This window comes from Varanus komodoensis, unplaced genomic scaffold (assembly GCF_004798865.1).
Source record: "Varanus komodoensis strain SLA01 unplaced genomic scaffold, ASM479886v1 scaffold63, whole genome shotgun sequence".
NCBI classification, from domain to species: domain Eukaryota; kingdom Metazoa; phylum Chordata; class Lepidosauria; order Squamata; family Varanidae; genus Varanus; species Varanus komodoensis.
The window spans coordinates 2,731,261-2,755,699 of record NW_025336259.1 but is presented as its reverse complement, the minus strand read 5'-3'; the positions used below and the strand labels follow the sequence as shown (position 1 = coordinate 2,755,699).

Here is a 24,439-nt window from a genome sequence, read left to right as displayed (position 1 = left end):
TAGGGAAAATTGTGTGCAGAACTGCGAAGGGAATTTTGTGCCGTTCTCAAATTGATGCAGAAAGAGAAGGGATGGTGCCTGAAACACACACCAGCATTACAGAAAGTGAAACTGACATATCTGTCCAACCCTGACTTTGGGGTAGCATGTTCCTACATTGTTTTTAAGCATGACTTTATTAAATAAATTGGGAAAGAGGCATTGTTTTGGGACAAGCACCGTAACTGCCTTGCATGTAGAAAACCCCAGATGCAGACACTGACTTCTGCCGCGAAAGGAGCCAAGTAGCAGAAAAAAGCATCTCTGTCTGAGAGACTATCCTTCTGAATTTCCTTTTCTAATCATTTCACCAGTGCATTAACTTGTCTGGCTAACCTGAGTAAACTTTTTTGCCTTCCATACTGTTTATCTGCCTTACCTCTTAGTCTTATTCTCCCAGTTTCCATGTTCTAATTTTGATAGACAATGTCCGAGAGCTTTTGAGCATATTATCATGATAGGAGGGGCTAGAAACTTGCCAATGTTTTAAATGAAAGGGGAAGGTGTGTGCATTTTAATGAAACTAGGTTCTGTGCCCAGTGCCTCATTTTGTAGGTTTTCTGTGCTCCTGGAAATCTGTGTTAAAGTGAAACAGAAAACTAAGAGCTCAGTAATTTACATTTTGATTATGTAATAACAGAATTCTATTTCAGGAGTTCAGATCTGGCTCGTGTGCTTCAAAATTAGAACTGCACTTTGTGATGAATCAAAATCATGCACGTTAAATACGTGTACAAAAGTACAAAATCGTGTGCTTAGCACATCACTGAAAAATGGCAAAGGGCAATGCAAAAGGGAAACAGAAAGAGGGGAACTTACCACAAGGAACTCTGATTGGATTTGTAATTCCAGTAACCACAAGTGTGTTTTTTCTCTGAAATATTCTATGTTGCTATGTAGTTCTAAATATATCAACTCTACCAGCTTGTCTGTTGGAGAATGACCAAGGAACCTCTGGGTACTTCGTGTTCTCATTGTTAATGTCTATGTATAAATGTTCAGTGTTTGCTTTTATTTTATGCAATTCTGGCTGAAGAGAAGCTGTCAAATCCATTATCTCTCAGCAAAGCTATGCTTATATTTGCAAAGTTTACTATTATCCTCTGGAAACTCTGAATTTGTTAGAGCCTCTGCTTCAGCTTGCAAAAATCCTCCTCTTAAAAAAATACAGTGAAAATATGCCACTGGGGCACTTTTAACCCAACCTAGCAGGATATTTCCAGCTAAAGCAAAAGTCACTAATTGTTCCCTGTTTGCGTGCCAGCCAAGGGCTCATCTTTCAGAGCTCATATTTTTGGAACCGGCTTCGATGCCCATTGTTGTACAAGAGCACTTGAAGCTGTGCTTGGCTGGAATCTCCCCAGTCACCAAAAATCGGTGTTATACAGCTGGTATAGAAACATAGAACCAGAACGAGTCAGAAGGGGCCTCCCAGGCCATCTAGTCTGACCCCTGGCTCCAGCCGGCTCCACTCAGGACATGCCCACCATGTGCACGTCCAGCCTGTCCTTGAACACCCTCACTGATGGGGCCTCAGCCACCTCCCGTGGAAGCCCATTCCAGACCCTAGGAGTCCTAACCATCAGGAAGTATATACCTGACCTTTCTTGCACTTTCCCCTGGTTTAGTGTTACACGGATGCGTCTCGGCTTCCCCTCCCCTTGGCTTCAGTGCAGCTGCAAGGAGCTGTTGGATGCATCCACTGCGCCTTTGAATTGACCATTGTCTGCATTTTGTCCGAACCAAGGCATCGTGGGTTAGTTTAAACCTGAGATAAAGCACCCTGGTCTCTTCCAAGTGTTTCAGACCACAACACAAAAGTTTTTATTTAAAACTTATTTTAATTGTTAATTTATTTATTTAACTAGGTTTTTTTTAAAAGTTTTTAGCCGAGAATGCACTGAGGTTTTATGGCACTGGGGTTTTATTGTATGGTTTATTTATTGATGTTTTGTGAGCCGCCCCGAGGCTTTATTGCGATGGGGCGGCATAGAAATGTTTTAAATAATAAATAAATAAATAAATAAATAAATAAACTCCCATAACTGTTGGCCGTTGGCCATGCTGGGTGGGGCTGATAGATGTTGTAATCCAAAGCAGCTGGAGGTCATTGGGTTGCCTGCCTCTGATTTAAAATGTCGGCTTAAGTAAATGAGCCAAGATTAAACCATGGTGTCTGATCCTGGCTTGTTATCGACCTCAGCCTTGGGATCCCATTCCAGCCCTGGTGCAGCCACTTGCTTTTCCCTTTCTTTCTTTCTTTCTTTCTTTCTTTCTTTCTTTCTTTCTTTCTTATTTATTTATTTATTTATTTATTTATTTATTTATTAAAACATCTTTATGCCGCCCCATTCGCCGAAGCCTCGGGGGGGCTTACAACAATAAATAAAAGTAATTATAATATAAATTACAATAAATATAAACATTAAAACTCCAAAAATACAATATAAAATAAGCCGCCCTAGCCAGATAAGATCAAATAATACTAACAGTTAAAATGCCGTTTAAATAAAAAGGTCTTCACCTGGCATCTTTTGTGCAGGTTTCCCTTATCCGAACAGGTGGAGATACCCCTCCTGAGGTTTATTTACAGGCAGGAAATACTTTAAGCTCAACTAAGATGCTTTATTTGGTGCTTTGACCGTGTTCTTTTTGCCTTTGGCCTGCCCACTGTTGGCACCCTGCCCCTGACCGCTTCCTTGAAATTGCATTTGGCCCCAGGGCTGGAAAAGATCTCTGACCCCTGGAATGAATCAGAGTTAAAACAACCTGCTCCCATCATTTGGATGGAACAGTGAACAGCGGATAGTTTAAAATGGATGGACATGTGTGGTCGTGGGGCTCCCAGTTGTGGCCACCATGGTGGGGCTTGTCCATTCTTAAATGGCTACCGCAGAGGGCGTTGCTGGTTCCTAAACACTTATTTCCTGGAAGGCAACTAAAAGACCTGCTCCAAAATGTAAAACCAGGGGGATGGATGCATGTAATCCTCTGAACTTGGAGGGTTACGGGCAGGCACATCAAATGCTGCTGCCCATGTTCTTAAGGACTAGAAACTTGACTTTGAAATGTTCCAAAACAGTGGAAGCTGTGGTCTCCTTGAATGCTGAATTCCACAGCCAGTACCAGTTCTTCCCATTGCAGGATGCAGCGGGTTCTGTTCTGCAGGAACAGAACTGAGCATATAGCAAGAGCAGCACAGAGTAAATGCTGCCCCCCTTGTTATGATTCTTTAATTTTTAATTATAGAGGATGGTGCCATTCCAGGAAACGCTTTACTATGTTTGGTAAAAGAGGCCTTTTAGTAATGGGAGAGCTCGTGTGGGGACTTCCTCCATTCTGTCTCTGCTGTGGGGCAGAAAATGAATTGTGCAGTTGGAATCCTTTCCGTGGAATGGAAGTGAATAATGTGTAATAGATAATGATGCCACACTGGCTGAAAAAAGAGAGAGAAGGTTTCTCTGGAGTCTTCAGTCTTCCATGAAATAAACACTCTTAAATTGGGTTTACATGCATTAATCTGATCCAGTTAAAATCCCCTCCCCTAACTGACTTACAGGCAAAGATTTTGAGCTAGAGGTTTTGATGCCTTTAAAGTTAAGTAATTCAAAGTAAGTTTTACTTTTAATGATATATTATACTCGCATTTTAAAATGCCCCTTTCCATTTTCAGCTGCTTTGATATCAATACCTTTCTTTTAAGAATTGTTTCAGATTCTGGACCAGCCTTGGCACTCATACTGTAGTGGACTACAACTCCCATTATCCCTGACGTTAGGCCATATTGGCCGAGGTTCATAGCAGCCCACATGACAAACCGCGAGAGTGACAGGTTGGAGAAGGCCAGTCTGATTTTTAAAAATGAGTTTGTCTGCAGAAAAGCAGCGTAGGAGAGCACTTCTAAGCTGCGGTGGGTGGTTAAAGAAACTTTTAATGTCTCTTTTGATCTTCTCGTGAAACAAAAGTCAATTCACATCCTTTCCGAAGATCAAAAGGATGCAAAGCTAAGGGGACTCATATGACTAATGAAATGTCATTAATTAATTTGGCAGCAATTAGAAGCAAATACTCTGGCTGCGGATTTCCTCCTTTTCTGCTCTTCTTTGGGAGCATCCACAGAAATGGTCTCTTTTCCCTCTCTTTTCTGAGTGGACATGATTCCCTTGTCCAGGTGCCCATCATCCCTCCATTAAATGTGCATTTAGCAAACTCTCTCCTTCCCTGTTTTACTCCCGAGTAAGTGCAGGCCCCCTCTAATCTGGATCATGATCCTAGGGTGGCAGGCAGAACTGAGGATCTGGATCAGGCCTCAGTGCCTATAAAAGAAAAGCTTCTGGACACACGCTACCATCCCAGAACCATCTTGTGGACTCGGAGGCTCACAGGTATCCATTACCTGGAGCAAGGTGTGGAGGGGGTCATCTCCCCTCCCTCCATGGACTACCCTCTAAAGCACTGGAGACAGGCAAGGAAGGAAGCTGAGACTCCGGCAGGAATTGTGCCCTTAAATCAATGTCTATTTTGGTCTCAATACGTGAAGTGCTAATAAAAGATTAGTGTCCCTGAGCATGTAAAGAGTGCCTCTCATCTACTACAGGGGAAACCCTCTAGGATTTGGTGAAGCGGTTGCTTATTGCTGTAATTGTTTCCTCCTGTTTCTCGGGATGAATTTTTCCTCTTACTATCAAGAGTGTTGTGGCACCTTAGAGCCAAGCATATTTATGACAGCCTAAGCTTTCCTGGACCAGAACGATGTTTTTATGGTGCTGTATTTTCTTTTCAAGGGGGCGGGTCAGATTTTAAATTTTGATTGCGAGTTGCGTTGAGTTTGTCTTTGGTGAAGGGGTGCATGTTGCTGAAGATCAAGGCCTGTTAAGTTTCGGGATCGGAGGGTAGGTCTTCTGGGTGAGCCCCAGAACCTTTTCTGGAACATTAGAGGCAGGGCCGGCCCTACTGTTAGGGGATGGCCTCAGGCAGCATATTCCTCCTGACTTCCCAGGCTGCCCCCAGCGCTGGGCTGGAGGACGGTGTTGACGGAAGCTCCAGGTGCCTCTCCAGCTTGCTTCATGGCCTGCAGAGGGGTTCTGTTTTGTCCTCCTTGAGTATTATTATTATTTATTATTTATTTATTTAGAGTTTTTGTATGCCGTCCCCTTGCTATATAGCCTCGGGACGGCTCACACAAATAAATAAATATAATACAAATACAGTTACAACCCGGAAACACCCTGGCTGCTCAATTAAAACCGATAAATATTGTACGTTGTTAAAATATTGTTTGAATAAAAAGGTCTTAGCCTGGCGCCGAAAAACAAATAACGACGGCGCCAGGTGGACCTCTCTGGGGAGCGCATTCCACAGACGGGGCGCCACCGCAGAGAAGGCCCTCCTCCGGGTACTTTGCCTCCTGATGTCTCTTCCGGAGGGCTCCCGGAGGAGGGCCAGCCCTGAGATTATGCCACACACACGCGCCTTTCATCCTCACGAGGATTCATACGCACCTTTTGAGTGCAGAGAGCAAACGCGAAGGCTTCCTTTCTGGCCCACTGTGCTCGGGCATTGGGCATGGCCAGCAGGGCCTTCTCTGTGGTGGCACCAAGAAGCAGGAATGCCCTGCTTGGCAGGGAGACCCACCTGGCTCCTTCACGAGCAGCTTTTCCCAGGGAGAAACGTGCTGAAAAGCGGCTTCTTCCAACAGGCATCCTGTTTGTCATGGGAATGAGCTCTTACACTGCTTGTCTTTCTCTCCTGCGCTTCCCCCAAGGGCTCTGTATGTGGTTCCTCATCTCTCCCCACCTTTTACCTTCACAGGAGCCCTGCGAGGTGGGTCATGCTGAGAAATATCCCCCCCCCCCGGTGACCTTTCTAGGTGTGGAGAAATTAGGACACCAGGCTGCCTCCAGCACGCCAGCCCAAGCTTCCCTAGGCTGGGGCCCTCCAGATGCGTTAGACTACAACTCCCAGCATCCCCAGGCACATGACTCCTGGATCTTCACAGTCCATCATGCCTGGAAAGTACCAGGATGAGGGAGGGCTGATTTTTCCCCTAGCTTTGCAAACCTGAAGTGCTGCCTCAGTTAACGGAGGCAGCCGGGTTGAGGCCTTGAGAATGGCAACCAGAGGGAGGAACCCGCGGGCTTGAGAGCTCCCGGGGTCCTGGCTGGCAGGAGCCGTTCAATGAACGGCAGAGCGAAAGTGCTGACGGAGTTTCTTTGTAATCAGCCACACTGGGCTGCATCCAGAGAATCCGCCCGGGAGATGTCAAGAGGGAGACTCTGGCTCCACCAGTCGGATGCTGGCTGGATCCTGAGTCAGTCTGGGGTCTGTTAAATGCGTCTGCAAGAACGGACATGGCTGTGATCATATTCCTCTGGGAGTAGTTATTTGGTTCATTCCTGTATTTACTTGCAGCTTTTTTACCCCACTCCTCAGCCAAACTAGGCTGCCAGGGTGGCCTTCAAAGATCAATAAGGAGACAGTCGCTACCTTTAGTTTTATAATGTAAAAGTTGTAGCACAAAAGGAAAAGCGATCCAGAGGGAAGAGGAAGAAGCAGATCGCAGGCACCACTTCTTCGTTTTGAAGTTGTAATAGGTGCTTTTTATGGCAAGGAAGGGCAGAACAAGTTACCTGAGGCTTTTCTGTCTTTGAATCCAGTTTAAAGTGTCCCTGGCAGATGTCTGTCTAGTCTTCAGTGTAATAGTTCCTGTGAAGGAAAACCCATCATTTCCCTAGACACTTGGTTCTGGGTGAACAGATTATATTACTCTTCTGAGCACAAATGCTTGGGGTACTTGGAGGGTGCTACCAAGTCCTCCTTCAGTCTTCTCTTTTCAAGGCTAACTGATCCTCTCGTTTGCCCTTCCTTGAAACCCTTCCCGTTTATCGAAACCCCCATCAAGTGTGGGTCCCAGAACTGGACAGAGTATTTCAGGCTGGACAATCTAAGTAGAAAAGAATGACGACTTCCTGTGATTTTGAAACTATGCTTTTGTCGATCGCAGCCTACTAATTGCATTTGCCTTTTCTGCAGCCACACCACACTGCTGGCTTATAGGCTGTGTCTGATCAGCAACAACTCTGAGATCCTTTTCTCACATACTCTTCACCAACCCAGCTATCATGCTCCAAAGCAGACACTCTTGTGCAGGGTGAGAGTAAGCCACCCAAATTCAGTTCATCCTTGAATTTTGCACACACTTCATCAGCAGCTTATTTTCTGTAATCCAGAACTGCCAGGCATGGGACAAAGGGCTTCTCTTAAGGGAAAGCAGAACGGAATTGAACATCACGAAAAACTTCTTACTGGTTAGACCAGTAAAGCAATGGAATAAACTTTCTAGAAAGGTTTTGAGGATCTCCAGCCATTGGGATTATTTTAATTGGGATTCCTGGTCTGGGCAGGGACTCGGACTCGGTCTATGTGGGTTTGTCTACCTGCGGGAGCAGGAGCTCTGGGCTAGGAAACCCCTATTTTAGATCTGGACACTGTTCCAAAACTGATCGCTCTATTTCCAGTTTGCCTCAATTTCAACCTCCTAAATCCCTTCCATCTAGTTTCTGCTTCTACAGGTGGTATTTTTTAATTTTTGAAATTAAAATGCAAGCCCCACCCCCTTGCATTTAACACAAAACCGTTTTTTTACACCAGATATTTATTATTTATTTGGGATTCTTGTATGCCGCCCATTCGCATAAGCCTTGGGGCGGCCTCCAACAAATAAATAACAATACAAATATATAAAAACTGGAAACATCCAGGCAATAATTTAAAACCAATAAATAAATTAACAATTAATTAAAATAACGTTTAAATAAACGTTTAAAACGATAGGCCCTTTTGTGTGCATTGCGTTATTTGAGCCAACATTGCAATGTTCAGGGAAGTGAGAAAATCTGTGGGATAATGTATAAATCCACACACAAGCCCCCATAGTATGAATCAGGTCAGTTTGCATAAAAAGGAAGAGCTCATTAAGCAAAACTGTCACTTCTCCCCATCCAGAGCACGTGTCCCCCGCAGCGGGTAGCAAGCTTCTGCCAGCGCATCCTTCTCTGAGCACATGTCCGTCAGATGGCAGCTGGTGCTGCTTTTGGCCTCGTTGGTGGAATCCAGGCCCTTGTTCCTCCAAAGGGGTAATTGGGGTCTTCGTTGCTTCGGAAATGCCTGCCTTGATGGATCTAACAGAAGAGCCTTTTCCCTTGGGTCCCCCAGGGAAGCCCGGCATTCATTCTGAGAATCCACAGCCCCAAGGGAAGCAGCATCTTGTGCAGCTGCCTGGTTAACATTTCATTGATCCAGACCTTTAATTGACTTTCTTTGGGGGCTGCCATTTTCTGTGCATCTACATTTTGTTTTATGTTCCTGTCATTGTAGTTGGTGATGTGCCTTGGGTACTTTTTGTGATAAGTTATCTCTTTATAAAATTCAATAATTAGATTAATTTGTTTTGCATTGACATTAAATTTTGACGCTTCACCTGGTTAGGGGTTCCCGGTCCATCAGAGGTGTGCGTTCAGCCGTACTCCAGCAGAATATAAAGGAATTATAATATTGTCAGTTCAGCTCTTTTCATTTCCCAACGAGCCCCAAGATGGAAATTGTCTTTTACTCAGCAGCTGTACTCTGGATTGACATTTTTATCGTGTTACCGCCACGCCAAGATCCTCCTCTTTGTCATTTAAGATCAGCTCTGACCCAGTTAGTGTGATATGTGAAGGGTTTTTTGGTTTTGTCTTTTGCTCAGACGTGCATCACTTCACATTTGCTTATACTGAGCTGCATTTGTCATTTTAATGCCCATTTTCCCAGTTTGGAGAGAGCAACTTCGGTGTTCTGTTCTTGTTTTGACCATTGTAAGCAATTTGAGATTGAGAGCTGAGCTCAGGTAGTGGGAAAGGAAATTACCAGGGTTTTTTTCAACAAATTTTCTATTGCATTCAAACTAAGAAAATAGGGCTTTTTAAATATACTGATTGTTTCCTGATACTTCACTATGGGTCATCGCTAAGTAGCAGTGATGTGTTCAAGTCTCCTTCGAGTCTTTAAACATTGAAAGAAATTGAGTCAAGTCTCAAGGTTCTTTTCAAGTCTCGCCCTCTTCTTATCTCTGCCCCCTTGAAACTGCCTCCGTCCCACCACCTCCGCCATCTTCTTGCCCTCTTCCAGACCATTCAGCTGAGATTGCCCCAGGATATTCGGCCATATGTCGGATGTGGGCTCTAAGCCCTGGGGAGACTTTGTGGGAAAAGCAGCGGAAATCTCGAGTCATTTGCTTGTTACAAGTCCGAGCTGAGCTGCTGATGCGACTTGAGTCGGACTTGAGTCAAGTCCCCACACTGTGAGCTGGTTTTACTGGTGGAGGGAAAAGAGTCGTGTTGGTTTCTTAAATTTCAGTCAGCGCCATGCTACAGCACTTCCCCAGATGGCCTTCCCCAAATACCATCCGTGGGGGCACCGTCCGATGCATATGAAGACAGATAAACAGCTTACCACACCCAGCCAGTGGTCTCAATGTGCATGAAACTGTGCCTTGGAAGATACTTACTATGCATTTGCAAAGATGGGGGGCTTCTTTGTGGTGGTCCCCTGATTTTGGAATGCTTTTCAAATTTGGTGTCAATTTTTGTTTTCCTTCTGGTGCCAAATTAAGACGTGTCTTTTTCTAAGCGTAGAATTTCAAATCTAATTTGTTTTTAAGCTGAACCGATTGTAGTCCTTTTGTTTGACTTGCTGTTTGAAGAGTTGTTAAACTTGTCTTTAACATACAACATGTGCTGTATCGAATATGCGTTGGATTTGCTTGTTTATGGTGTCCACCGTCTGGGGATCCTCTGTGGGTGAAGCGCAGTATATTCATTTTAGAAATAGATGAAATTAAATAAACAGATAACCAGATTAAGGATGCAAGAGGTCTGGCGGTCTTGTGTGTATTGGGTGGCAAACGGATTTTCCGATTTAGTTTTTATTGTGTGTTACAAAACCAGACTACCTCTTGAAGAATAAATAAAATAAAATAAACTTCTATAGCTTTTTTTGGATAAGATTTATGTATTCATAAATACATAATTTATTTATGTAAATATATTTATGTAATCTATGTATATTTACATAATTTATTTATGTAAATATAAATAGATTATACCTAAAGGCTACCTGCGCAAAAATTAAAAGTTTCATTAAACCATCTACCCGTTGTGTTGGCCATTTATCCTTCCAGTGTTGTTGTATTAGCCCGTCAGCTGTCAAAAGGGCGCAGGAAATCCATTTATGTGGACCTTGCATTAAAATCCAAGAGATGGGCAGGTAATTTAAAAGAACGTGTGCACTGAATATTAAAGAACTTTGCATCACAAGATTGATCCAAAATACTATCTCCTACCAAACAAGCTGCTGTTGAGAAAGCATGTGGAGAAGAGACACATTAACAGCAATGTACCGACAACAGTTGGACAATTGGATGATTTAATTAAGTCCGTATTGAAAAGGTGTTGTAGCATTTGGTATATGTGCAACATCAACCCATGATGAATTCAAATCACCAGGGTGTTTTGCAGGGCAAGATGGAAGAACTGCTGAATTCATCTTTTCTCTTTCCTATGGGCCTCCTTTCTCCCCCTTCCCCTCCTGTCTTTCAAAACGGATGTTATTCTGATGAATTTTGAATTTTGATCTGTTTCTGTGCTCATACGAGCTATCCGTTCTTTGCTTTTATGGATCGTGGGGATGTTTCCAGCAGTTGGGGTGACTTGGTTGCCGTTATCTGTGCACGATGTCAGCCGAGGCTGGTGGATTGGAAGGTGCTCTCAGGAATTGGATTTTGCTTGGAAGCGCCCTGGAAATGGCTGGAGCCGGGGGTCAGACTAGATGGCCCGGGAGGTCCCTTCTGACTCGCTCTGTTTCTATGTTTCTTTGCAAAGAGGAGGCAGATGGGTAGGTGAGTGGGCAAATTCATTGTTCGGGGGTTTTTGATGGTGGATTGGAAGAACAATGCCCACCATCTTGATCCCTTTCCCCCAAATGGCTGTACTGTCAGGAGAGGATTGGAGTTGCGGTACACCACCTCCCGAGGACAACAGAATGAGGGAGGTTGCCTGGTATAGTGGTTAGAGCATTGAACTGGGACTCGGGAGAACCGGGTTCTGGTCCCCGCTCAGCCATGAAGCGCACGGGGGGACTTTGGACCAGTCACAGACTCTCACCCCAGCCTACCTTACAGGGTTGTTGCGCGGATAGAATGGTAAAGAGCAAGACCGTGCTAGGAGGCCTGGGTGCCTCGCAGGTGGAGGAAAGATGAGCTAGAGATGCAGTCATAGCCCAACGTTTAAAAAGAGGTCGAGAGCAGGCCAAATGAAGTAGTACCGGCCAGTCACAGACTCTCAGCCCAGCCTACCTCACAGGGTTGTTGTTGTGGGGATAAGAGGGAGGAGGAGAGATGATGTAAGCTGCCTTGAGCCCTTTGTCGGAAAAAGGCAGGATATAAATAAAAAAATAAATAAAAATAAATAAATATACACCTGCCTGACATACAGGATCTGCACTGGCAGTTGCAGTGAAAGCTTTTAGGGGGGCAAGTGCCAGGAAGAGGGCCTTCTTGGTGGTGTCCCCCCCCACACACACACATGGAATACCCTCCCCAGGGATATGCTCATGGGACCTCTCTTTTCTAGCTGTTAGAAGAGGCCACAAATGCCTTGATTCGGGTCTGCTTCTGGGGGTTCTTTCTCAGGGAGGGCTCTGGTATAGTGACAGCAAGTCCAGGTGGCCAAAACACCTAGCGTTAATTAATTAATTAAAAACATTTGTATGCCGCCTATTCCACCTTAGCAGCTCTAGGTGGCTCACAATCAAAAACCATGATAAAAACCAATTATACAACTAAAAGCCCCTAAAATCCATAAATGACTAATTAAAATACAGATAAAACAGCAAGAAAGGTTTGTGGCATCAGATACGTATTAAAGCGCTTTTTCAAAAGTTTAAAAAGGAAAGATAATGTTAGGATGATAGCATCATCTCTATGCACCCCCAAAATCAGCCTTCTCTGTTCCTTCTGAGCAATCCGAACAGTATCCAGGGAAAAGCATTTTCCTAGCAACAGCCTGTGCTCATGATGCAAAAGCTTTTGGGGTGGACTGGTCCGGAACAGGCAATTGGGATCCATTAAGCTGCACCTGCCCCACAGAGTGCCCTCCAGGTGCGTTGCAGGCTGAATGGCTGCTGAAAGCTGGCGGAGCTGAAAGGTATGGGAACGGCTTTATTCACAGAGCCACTGTTTTGGGGGCTCCCATGGGAGAGATCCCCTCTCTTTGGGATCTTCTGGATCAACTGCACTGCCTTGTGCTTTCCAAAGGCCCTTCCTTGTGCAGCTCCTCTGCTCCCCCCACTGCACAAATCTTCCACATCAAGGAAGACGTGACATGTGGCAGGAGAGCAGGGGGTGGCTCCCAGCCGGAGAAATTCTGTGATTTTACGGGGACGTGGCCCCGGAAAAGCTGAGTGGAATTACCCTAGATCAGGGGTCCTCGAACTTTTCCACCAGGGGCCAGTTGAAAGGTGCTGGTGCTGGACGCAGAGCAAACCACTGCCCCCCTGCGCGTGGGGCGAGGTGGGCGGCGCTGGGTCCAGATGGGCACGGCGGGCCAGATCCGGCCCCCAGGCCGTAGTTTGAGCACCTATGCCCTCGATTATGTGATTGCACTGTGTTCCAATGTTAAATGTTTGTTGGTTTATTTACTTAAAACATTTCTGTGCCGCCCCGTTCGCAAAGAGCCTCGGGGCGGCTTACAAAACAAACACCCACACAGCTTTTGCAGGTGTTGCAGCTTGGGACACCTGGAGGGCCACACGGTCCAGTCCATCTCACTCTCCTGCTGATAAAGCAATAGCCGGAAGAGGGATTCTACTTCTGGCCTTCCCCTACTTCATGCCTACAAGATTTTATTTATTTATTTATATTGCGATTTATATCCTGCCTTTTTCCTACAAAGGGCTCAAGGCAGCTTACATCGTTCTCCTCCTCCATCTTATCCCCACAACAACAACCCTGTGAGGTGGGTTGGGCTGAGAGTCTGTGACTGGCCCAAAGTCCCCCAGTTGGCTCCGTGGCCAAGCGGGGACTTGAACCCAGATCCTCCGAGTCCCAGTCCCACGCTCTTAACCACTAAACCACACTGGCTCTCAAGAGTTCAGGGAATGAACAGTGCCGGATACACTCCAGTCACTTCACGTGTTGAGCGAGTGGAGGAAATCAGTGCTTAACTGCATGAATGGCAGCTGCAGCTTTATCCAATTTAAGCGAAGAGACAACTCTCCACTCTCCTTGTGCTGGAGTGGGTCCTCTCCCTCACGTCCCTCTGTCAGCAGGGGAAAGGCATTTCATGTTTCAGCCTCGTGGAAAACGTGCATCAGTTTGGTGCTTTCTCTCTGCCCCCTCCCAGAATGAGGGCTGCTGGCGCCATCAAATTCTTTGCAAGCAACTGCAGCTCTGCTGTTGCTGCTGCTGCTGGACAAGCCATCCTACTCTGCTCTCTGTGTGGGTCTTTTCCGAGTAAACCTGCTTCTGCTGGGGCTTCGAGGGTGCTAAGGGAAAGAGGCTCCTCACACAGGTGGTGAGCACAGCGCAAGTGGAAAGTGTCGCAGCCGTGGTGGTACAGCGTCTTCTCAATCGGGTCCTGAGGCTCGTAACTGGCAAATAAATGTTGCATTTATTTGAAGTATTATTCAGTGTTGGAAGGTGGGATTTTAAAAATAGGTTTAATAGCTCAGCGTTGGTTAGCAAGGTGCTTTGGCTGAGTGAATGCCTTAAAAGTCTGATAGATATATGAAATAAACAGAATGCGAGGCTTACTGATGCCTCCCCCATGGAGAAAAGAATATTGCTGAGCTGGAAAAGGTGCAGAAAAGGGCAACTGAAATGAACAAGGGCTGGAGGCATTTTTCCCAAAATGAAAGGCTGAAAAAATGTTCAGAGGGTTTTGGTTTAGAAAAAAGAGGAAGCAGATGAAAGAGACCTCATGCAGTTATTGCAACGGGAGAGAGTGACCTTGTTTGCCTGCAACAGCAGCAAAATTGTGGCAGGAAATTGTGGTTTAACTGAGCCACAAATGAGACCGCTTTCCAGAAAAAACCTACAAATGCCACATTCCAATGTTGTTACTATGAGCTCTGGACCTGGACCGTTCAGGTTGCTCATGGGTTAAACAACCCCCAGAACAAACCTTGGACTAATTAACCCATGATTTAATGACAAACGCCAGATGCGCAAACAGGCGGAGCTTCTTGGAGTGCTAGGTCCTGGGGGTCTCCTAGTAGTTTGCCTTTTCTGTGCAAAACCTGAAACAAGAAAAAATAGCATGCTGCCAGATCCTGTATGCATCTTTCTGGAGCCAAAGTAGCACCAACTGTGCACGAAAGAGGGGTCACTAGGGGGTATGTAAGGTGGCCTTGTGCCCTCTTTAACAGAGGACCGTCCTTTTTGCAGGGGCCTGCTATTTGACGAGCGATCCAGGCCCAGTCTGGATAAAAGACAAAGACAAACATAAACGGCCATTCTTGGGCGGGAGAATGGGATGGGATGGGATGGATATCCTGGAAAGGGGTCTGAATTAACACATTCATTTAAAGCACCCTTCCTCAGCCCAGTGTTCTTCAGATGTTTTGAACCTCTGCTCCTTTCAGCCAGCACGGCCAATGCTCAGGATTGCTGGAGTTGTAGTCCAAAGCATCTGGAGAAGGCCAGGCTGGGGAACACTAGTCTGAGCCACCCAGTCTGGTTCTTTTGGCTTCGCGTTGATTACTGGGAAAATGGTAGGAAATGTGGTTGAGGTTGCAGTTGAGTGGGTCCTTGTTGAAAAACGAATCTCACCCTTTAGGGCTTTTGGAGTCTTCAGTGTGTTGCATAATAACTGAAGCAGGGATGACCAAGGCTTTTCAGTCCATGGCACATTAATTTCTAAGGTCGCTTTTGACACACGGAGCTCTGTGGAGCCCGTGAATGTCATCCGTGTCTTTAAAATAAGAGAGAAAAAGTCAGTGTGTTTTGAGGCTTGGCCGATATCGAATGTGGTGTCTGCATGGGAAAGAGTCCTCCTTGTCTCGCTGGAAGTTAAGAGTGAGCTGTTTAATCAAGTGTCTGTCCTACTCAGTGGTGGATGTGTTATAAAAAGACTCTCTCCCCCAAACATGCGGATGGTCCTGGGGAAGACAGAGACAACCTTGCTTGTGTTCGAAGAGAGAACTCGGGTGAGGTTGCAATGTTAGCTTTGCTCATGGTAAAAATCTTGCAGTAGGATTTCAGCCAAGTGTACGAGCTGAAGCCGGCTCCTTCCAGCCTGTGGGAGCAGTGGGGAAAAGCTGGACAGAAGGAACTGGTGAATTTGGACAGAGGGGCCTTCATCTTGGCCCAGGAAAGGGTTCGATGCCTCTCTGTGGGAGGGGTCATTCCCACTGTTTACAGAGGTAGTCACAAGCCGTTTATGAAAGCAACTTTTCCTTGACTCAGGAGATCAACTCTGAGCAGCTCTCACATGCACCCTCATTCTTGGTTACAGGGGTGTCCAACCTGCGGCCCGCGGGCTGCATCCTGGCCCCCAGGATGGCTATGAATCCAGCCCAACACAACATCGTAAGCTTCCTTAAAACATTATGAGTTTTTTTGCAATTTTTTGGGTAACTCGATTGTGCAGATCTCGAGCGTGAACTTTGTGGACAACAATGTCATGTTGCAGTGTCACATAAAATAAACATATGTACGCTCTCATTATTTGCATGCATGCATGGCTTCACTTTTACAGTGGTGTGTGGCTTCCAGTGTGTTACCTTCCAAGTGCAGACAGTTGAATTGACTCCCATCAGACGTTACATGTGTTCGTGGTGACTTGGCAAGTGAAACACAGCCACAATCGATAGTATTTCAACCTACCGCTGCAAACAATTTTATGTATTTTATTTATTTATTTTTCGATTTGTATCCTGCCTTTTTCCTACAAAGGGCTCAAGGCAGCTTATATGTCCTCCTCCATCTTATCCCCACAACAATTTTATATTTTATAAATATAATTTTATATTAAAATATAATTTTATATTTATAATAATTGTGGAAATTTTATACATTTCTATACGTGGGCTAAACACAGTCCTGTGAACAGTGAAAAACATGCAGCCTTGCTTTTCGATTTGATACAAGAATTAGAAAACAGATTTTAAGATTTCCGGGAAAATAATCACTATTTTGACATATTTGCGACTCCCATTTTCAGTCAACATAAATATGTTACCTGCCAATTTTCACATGGAATGCACAGAGCAGCTATCTGACATTCACCTTAAAGAAAAATTTGATCCCGGACTTTTACAGGTCCTGTCTTTCCAGAGACAAATATTCCTCGCTTCACAATCATGCCTTATTCATGTCTTCCCTTTTTGGCAGCACCTACATTTGTGAGCAACTATTTTCAAGAATGAAGCACATTAAGAGTAAAATTAGAACCAGAATATCTGATGAGCACCTTGAGAATTTACTAAGAATTGCAACTACTTCCATTGAACCAGATATCAATACATTAGTATCTCAAATACAGTGTCAAATATCCTCTACTTTTATGTTGCCCTCTTTTCTTTTCCTTGTAAAAAATATCAAAAAATGAAGTTTTATTACTTAGGTATGTTCATTTTCTATATTAGTGATTGCAAACTTGGGATCTGCTTGACAATTTTAAAAGACAGGGTGCCATATAATTAGGATTATTATGTGAGGACTTCTTTGCTTATGTGTGGTGGTGAATATCACAAAAATTATGCACAGACTTCTAAATTTGCTCATCAGCTTTTGTTAGTGCTTGTGTTTTAATACGCAGCCCAAGACCATTTTTCTTCTTCCAATGTGGTCCGTAGAAGCTGAAAGGTTGGACACCCCTGAATAAGGAGATCGAAATGGAGGTGGAGCTGGAGCTGGTGGTGAATCCAGTTGTACTTGCGTCTGGAGAGTGCGGATTCCGTTTGGGGCCATTTTTGTTTGGATTTCAGCTGCGATATGGGCTACAGCTGGACTGGGTTAGGGTCCTCGTGACCCTGTTTGTTCCCTCAGTCTTTTCACTGGCTTTGATATCCCCAGCCATCGTATTCTTCTGATTCCCATCAGGGATGAGCCATTGGGTGCCCTTCAGCAGTGGCTCTGCTCCTTTCTACCAGAGGGAGGCGCTAGAGGGTTGGACGCCTCGGCCCCACCTAGGGCACCTCATGGGATTCTGGGTTGTTCCCGATGCTGTTTAATATTTGCATGGAACCCTTGGGAGGAATCCTTTGGACTTGGATGCCAAAAACATGCGGCTGGCGCCCCTTTCCAGACAACCAGCTGAAAGCCTTGAGCATTGCTTGGGGCCAAGTGCATGCTTCTGTCCCTGCGCCTTGGTGTATTTCAACAGTGCTCCTGTATCAGCCTTCTCCAGCCCAGATGTTGGACTACAACTCCCAGAATCCTCCAGCCAGCATAACTGTGTAGGCTGCCAGGTTGAAGAAGGCTTCTGTGTGTAAGGGCGGCTGACACAGCCCACCTTCTTCACAGCTCCAAGGAGGTTTTCTTGTCACAAAGCCATGCGTGTTGCTGACATTAAACCTTTTAGAGCACTGCACGTTTCTGAATGCAGCCAAAGACAGATCCTGGAAACTCTTCATGCGGCTGCCACTTTCCAGCTGCCTGGCTTCATTGGCCCACTTTGCAATCCCACGCTGGGGGGATATCTAGGGCAGGCAGGGCTGTGCATAATGGGAGTGGTGGAAATTCAGTGTCAGAACGATTCCAGCGAGCAGAAAAATACTTGGTCCAGTCCAGACTGTGAAAACCAGCCCTTCCCACAGGAATTCCTAATAGCAAATTTCTGAGAGCTAAGAATCAACACCAGTGTGCCACACTGAAAACTGGAGAGAGGAGCACTGGATTGTGTGAATTTTTTGTATTTTGAATTCTCCGCCCAACCATTTTTACATCACCCTCAGCATCACATTGCTGAAGCTCTCTGGACAGTTTACAACAATCCCTAAAACAAGGGAATGAAAAGCAGTACAAATATTAAATAAACTGAGAACCATTATATTTAATATTAATAAATTAAAATTATTTTAATTTGTATTAAATGGCACCGTCGCTTTATTCTTTTTGGCATCAGGTGAAGATCTTTTTATTTTCCCAGTATTTTAACAGTTAATTGGTTCTATCCTTCTTTTTATTATTATTTATCAGATGCAGTGCATTGTGTGCTGTTGTTGTTATGGTTTACTTTGTTTTTGGGTTTTTTCTAAGCCGTCCAGAGACTTTTAGTATTTGGATGGCATATTAAAAACTTTAAATAAAAATATTTTGAAAAACTTTGAGTTTTGTACTGCATCTGGTATTTGGTAAGCTGAAATTCTTTGCCCTCGTTTCTTTTAAATTTAAACAACTTGCTTCTAGTCCTTAAGGAGGTCAGAGAGCAATCCTGTGGTCCCTGGAATGGCTCCTAAAAACTCTTCCAGGTTGTAGCTGGCAGGGAGCTCTCCAAATTCAGAAAAGCAGCCTCAGAACCCCAGGAAAGGGGCTTTCCGGTGAGTAAGACGGGAGGAGAGCAGTGAAGTCTGGATGCAATTAAGCTGGCCACGTCCGGCCTCCTTCAAGGCTAAAAAGCCCGTCTAGCAAAATGGGGAAGTGAAAAATCCCTTCACGATTTCCTGCTGGCTAAAGGCCACGGCAGAAGAGATTCAGAATCCGCCCAAGTGCACAGACGCCCAAGCGATGTGTGCACCATCACAAAGGGCTGGACTTAAACCTGCACTTAAGCATAAAGCTTAAGTTGTGGGTCAAAAGCATTCATTCTTATATATCCTGCCTTTTTTCTTTTTAAAAACTCAAAGCGGCTTTCCTCCTCTCCTCCTCCTCCTCTCAATTTTATCCCCAACACAGCAACCCTGCGAGGTAGGCCAGGCTGAAAGTCTGTGCCTGGCGCATGTTGTCACACAGTGAATCCAGATTCTTGAGTCCCAGGAGAATGTTGTGCTACTCTCTGGGCTCCTTGGAAGTCTGGTAAATAGGACAGAACTGCAAAGATCAGCCTGAGCACGTGTGAAAGCCAAACCATAATGAGGGATGGCTTGGTTCCCACCCATGAATGCCAAAACCAGTATAACCTAAGCAAATATTGGCGATGTGGCTTGATGTACGACTGTTCATTTCATTTCTATACCACTCCATCGCTGATGTTGTCTGGGAGACTTTTGTGGGGTGGAATGTAGATTTCTTAGTTCAGATTCTCCCCTGACCCCCAAAATTTACGCAGAATTATAGTTAGACCATCACGCTGTACAGGTGTGGAAGTTGGCTACAGGATTCCTAGAATTTCTTCTTTGTTTAATAGATTAATATACCACAGATCACAATAAAAATACTGCATAGAAAGGTGAATATATTACAATACATTATATTATGCTTTATAATGAAATACAAACATGACATGGATAGAACATTTATATGAAGCATTAATAAAATGTTAGAACCTGCTAAAATCAGTGAGGTCCTGTAATTACAAAATGGACTTCAGTCATGGCCTTCAGGAAGGCCAACAAGTTTCTAGTCCTTATTGTGGTGGAGGTTTGAGGCTTTAAATGCAAGGAGAAGCTGATGCCTCTGACCTTGGAGGGCTTTTAGGAGCCATTGCATGGTCTCTAGGAGACATTCCAGGAACCACTGGCTGACTCCCTTGAGAATCAGGAGCAAGCAGTTTTAAATTTAAAAATTCAGCAATTTGAGGGAAACGGAACAAAACCCTTACTGCAGGCGAGTTTTATTCCTCTCTGGGGTCTAGCAGAAAGCAAAGCAAATTATGCAAAATAAATTAGGTTGCTTTGCGTAACTGATTTAAGATTGTGGTGTTTGTGTAACCTTGGTGCATAGTTTGGATGTTTCTCTGTGTGTTTTTTGTTTTAAGTCTTGGTGCCTCTTTTAGGGGTGGTTAAAACGGGAGTTCTATGAGAGGAAGAAAGTTAATTGATAGAGGAGATATCACATAAAATGACCTGCTAGTCTTTTCTTATAAATATTTAGTAACGGGAAAAAAAATGCAAGTGATACTAATTTTTAGTCAATGTGCATGGGTGAAATCACCCAGTTAAACAAAGAGGAATTTTGTCCAAATTGTGCAAGGAAAAGGCCAACACATTTTTATACAAAGAGCACACACAGAAGTCATCCACGGACACCTTTTGAACTGCAGTAAAATTGGAACAGCGTGCATTGCACTGGATTCTTTGTAAAGCAAGCAATCGAACCCAGAGACCTAAAGGTACGATCCTGCGCATATTTAGACAGGGAAAAGGTTCCAACTGCAGCCAGCCTGCATGTTTTTCTGTCTAAATGCACAGAGCATCACAGCCTAAAAAACATGTAGCCTGTGTTAAATCAAATTTAAACGTTGAAGTTGAGTATTGCAGAATGAGATACGGTTATTTTCTGAGGTTGGAAACAATACGAGATGAAAGTAACACAATTGTAAATGTTTGATCATGATTGTAAATGTTAAGAATTTTAAAAAGCTTTTCAAAAATGGCTAATTCAAATAGCAGAGGAGTCTTAATTTGCCAGGAGACTTCAGTGGGATGTTTGATATAAAACCAGGTCTCCCTTGAAAGGAATGATTGAGAGTGCTACCTCAGGATTTTTTTGGAAAAGACACACCCTTTATTTGATAGAAACAAATATTTTCTACTTTTATCTGAAAAGCTACTTCTCAATTTCAAGACGCCTACAGATTGTGTTGCATAACTGTGTTGGTTTAGCCAGAGTATTAATTATGAAATTAGATGTTAAAAGTGGAAATTATGCATATGCCTTAATTAAGTTCAGCAGTGTTGGTGTCTAAACCTTTTAATAGTTTAAACCATGTTTCCTCTTGCAAATTGGTGTAAATTGGTGTCCTGCAACCGTTGGTCAATGGTCTTCCTGGCCCAATTCTACTCTTGGATGATTCGTATGCATTATTATTCCTGTTTCTGAAACTTAATGACTTTAGGGAGCGATCCGATGCCTGTTTAGACAAACAAACAAAAAACACTAGTGCCCATTATTCTGTGTTCTGCACTCTGGGATGATCAAGAAATCATCCTGATCTTCCCCTTTGTGACAGCTTTTCAAGACTTGAAGTCAGGAGACACATGTTAGCCCAGGATATGCTGATGTCCATGACAGGACCACAGTCGGTCACCTTGAAGGTGAAATTGGTGGACCCGATTGTCAGACTCGAGCATAAGAACACCAGACCTAGGGCAAGCACTTGTGAATTGTCACTGGGGACAAGGATTTTAGGGAATGGTTCTGGCTTAGCAGGCGAGGCCCCTCTTTGCATCCTGCCACTGCCAGGGTAATTCCCAGCTGCTCCTAGCAGAGCTAGGCTAGGATTAAGCTGTGGGGATCAACTCTGGAGAGCTTGTGGCCACTCATACTAGGCTAGAGCGACCGATGGTCTAATCCAGCATGAGGCGAGCTTCCCAGGTTTCTGTCTGCATAAAATGTGCATGCAGCCTTTTTACGCACATAGCTGTGAATGTAGAAAAAATAATTACACTAGAAATAGGTGATATCTAGATCAAGAGAGGTATGACAAACGCTCTACACGACTCTGGTGCGCCCGCAATTGGAGTATTGTGCTCAGTTTTGGGCCCCTCATTACAGGAAGGATATAGCCAGGTTGGAGTCAGTGCAGCGTAGGGCCACAAGGTTGGTGGCCGGTTTGCAGGGGACGCCATGTGAGGCGAGACTGAGGGAGCTGGGTCTCTTCAGCCTGGAGAAGAGGAGACTCAGAGGGGATCTGTTGGCGACATGCAGGTATGTGAGGGGGTGTCACACGGAGGTGGGTAGAGACCTGTTCTCCCCTGCAGAGGAAGGCAGGACGCGCTCCAACAGAGCCAAGTGCAGGAAACGAAGGCTCCATTTGGATGCCAGGAAGCACTTCCTGACAGTCAGGACCCCGAGGGTGTGGAATGGGCTTCCACGGGAGGAGGTTGAGGCCCCATTGATGAGGGTGTTCAAGGATAGGCTGGACATGCACATGGTGGGCATGTTGTGAGCAGAGCCGGCTGGAGCCGGGGGTCAGACTAGATGGCCCGCGAGGCCCCTTCTGACTCGCTCTGTTTCTCTGTTTCCCTTTCCTCCTTTCTGTCTTCCTGTACCCTTAGCAACAACTCCCAGAGGGTTCAGCAAGTGCCCTTTCTCTCTGTAGCTCTTTTCTCCTGACCAGGAAAATGTCACCTTTAAAGTCCACCTGAGGATGTGGAATGGGCTTCCACGGGGGGTTGTTGAGGCCCCATTGGTGCAGGTGTTCAAGGATAGGCTGGACGTGCACATGGTGGGCATGTTGTGAGCAGAGCCGGCTGGTGCCAGGGGTCAGACTAGATGGCCTGGGAGGCCCCTTCTGACTCACTCTGTTTCTGTGTTTCTATCTTTCTGAAGTGTAAAAGATGGCATCCAGATGATCCGTAAGTCTTGTTTCATCTACTCTCCAGATACTGTTGACATGCAATTCTTTATCTTCTAGCTGGAATGGAATACATTCTTCAAGGAGAGGACCCCTCCAGTGGGGGCAACAGGCTGGCCACCCTTCCAGGGAGAGGACATGCACCTCTCCCTGGAAGTCAAAATGCAAATGGCTGCAAGGGAACAGGGAATTCCACCCAGGGACAGAATTTAGTCCTGGACGGTCTAACTGTAATGAGCAAACCAGGAAAAAAGGCCCTAATGTTTTCCTGCCCTTTTTATGATCATGGGCGTACTGGTCTGGGGATAATAGGAATTGCAGTCCAAAGCATCTAGAGAGCATCAAGTTGTGAAGACGGATATATCGATTGAAATAGTTTCAGACTTAAAACTCCCTTGGCTGATTGTGGGGCGGTAGAATTCCAGAATGCTCCTGAGTCCATCTGTTGGTGGCTGGACGCTTTGCCAAAACCTGCGTTTTTCTTTCCCCCCCTCTTCATTTTAGTTCCTAGCGGCTGTTGATGAAGATGTCCAACAATGGCCTAGAAGCAGAAGACAAGCCGCCGGCTCCCCCGATGAGAAACACCAGCACCATGATCGGGGCCGGAAGCAAAGACGTGGGCAGCTTAAACCATGGCTCGAAACCTTTGCCGCCCAATCCAGAAGAGAAGAAAAAGAGAGACCGCTTCTATCGTTCGATCTTGCCAGGAGACAAAAGTACCGTGCTTCTTTATTTATTTTCTCTGCTTTCCATGACTTTGGGTGGATTCTCCCAGGTTTGATTCAGTGGGGCTGGAAGGTTTGCACTGAATCTGGGACCGTTTTCTGTCTCGAGTCATTTCTGGGCTTCCTTTAAGGGTGGGACCACAGTCTTATTATACAGCAGATCTGGCGGTTGACTCCTGACGTGGACCCACTGCTTTCAACTCCAAGTTGGATTTCTGTGATTTTCCAGCCCACAAGAGACAGGCCAACACCACTTTGCATGTCGAAGTTTCCCGATTAAAATGCTGGCATCTCCATCAGGGCAGAGCACCATGGGCTGCAGTTCTGAGACCCTGAAATGCTACAGTCAGGCTAAACAAACACTATTGGGTTCGAGATAGGGCCACAGTGCCCGGGGATCATGGGCACTGTAGTCCAACTCCTATGAAGGGTGCTGGGTAAGGGGTGGTTACTTTACCTTACCGGGGTGGGGGCGAGTTCTGAAATTGGTTTGCTGCCTTTCATGATACAGCTCAGCTTCTGAAAGTCCCCTTGTGAATCCATGCACAGGAAAATGGGGGTCACTAAGGAAAATCAGGGGGTGGAATAATGACGTGTCCTGGCAAGCAGACAGTTTCTGAGGCCCAGTCCAGAGAGATAAATAGGAATGCAGAAAGTTCGCCAGGGTTGATGTCACTCTCAGCCTAGCCTACCTTGCAGGGTTGTTGTGAGGCTAAAAATGCCTGCAGGGCAGACCGTGTGAGTTACCCTGTACTCTTTGGAGGAGGAAGGGTAAGACGTAATACATTTAATAAAATTATACAGGAATGGAGTGGCTGATGACCTTCTGTGGATGGAATTCCCATTTTAAGCCATTCTTAAAGGCGTATCAGAAGAGAATGGAGGACCCACCTCCCTTTAAGCAACCTGGCTGTTAATATGTTTAATGTTCAGGTCATGTTGTGTGCCACTTGAAAGGTCCCAGCTCAAATATCCATGAATGCTATCAGGAGAGATTAAACACTAAATCACTGTTCAACAGGCCTTTAAATTGTTAGCCCCCAAAAGCCGATGCTTCATGCCACAGAGTGCTGTGTTTTAGCAGCAAAAGGCGATTAGGATGGTTAATATTTTAATGCGTTCAGGCTCAGACCTTGAAAGCCGTTTGGATTTGGATGAAGAAAACCATCTGTTCCTCAT

The 24,439-nt window shown here is 45.1% G+C and overlaps 1 protein-coding gene across 1 annotated transcript in view; it reads left to right on the top strand.

Moving 5' to 3' along the window:
• Positions 1–22,909: 22,909 nt before the first annotated feature.
• Positions 22,910–24,439, top strand: part of PAK1 (p21 (RAC1) activated kinase 1) — a 44,627-nt gene continuing 43,097 nt past the window's right edge. The window contains exon 1 of the mRNA XM_044450170.1: positions 22,910–23,251. Within this exon, the coding sequence (XP_044306105.1) occupies positions 23,056–23,251 (196 nt within the window). The 5' untranslated portion in view covers positions 22,910–23,055. The remainder of the gene's footprint in view (positions 23,252–24,439) is intronic.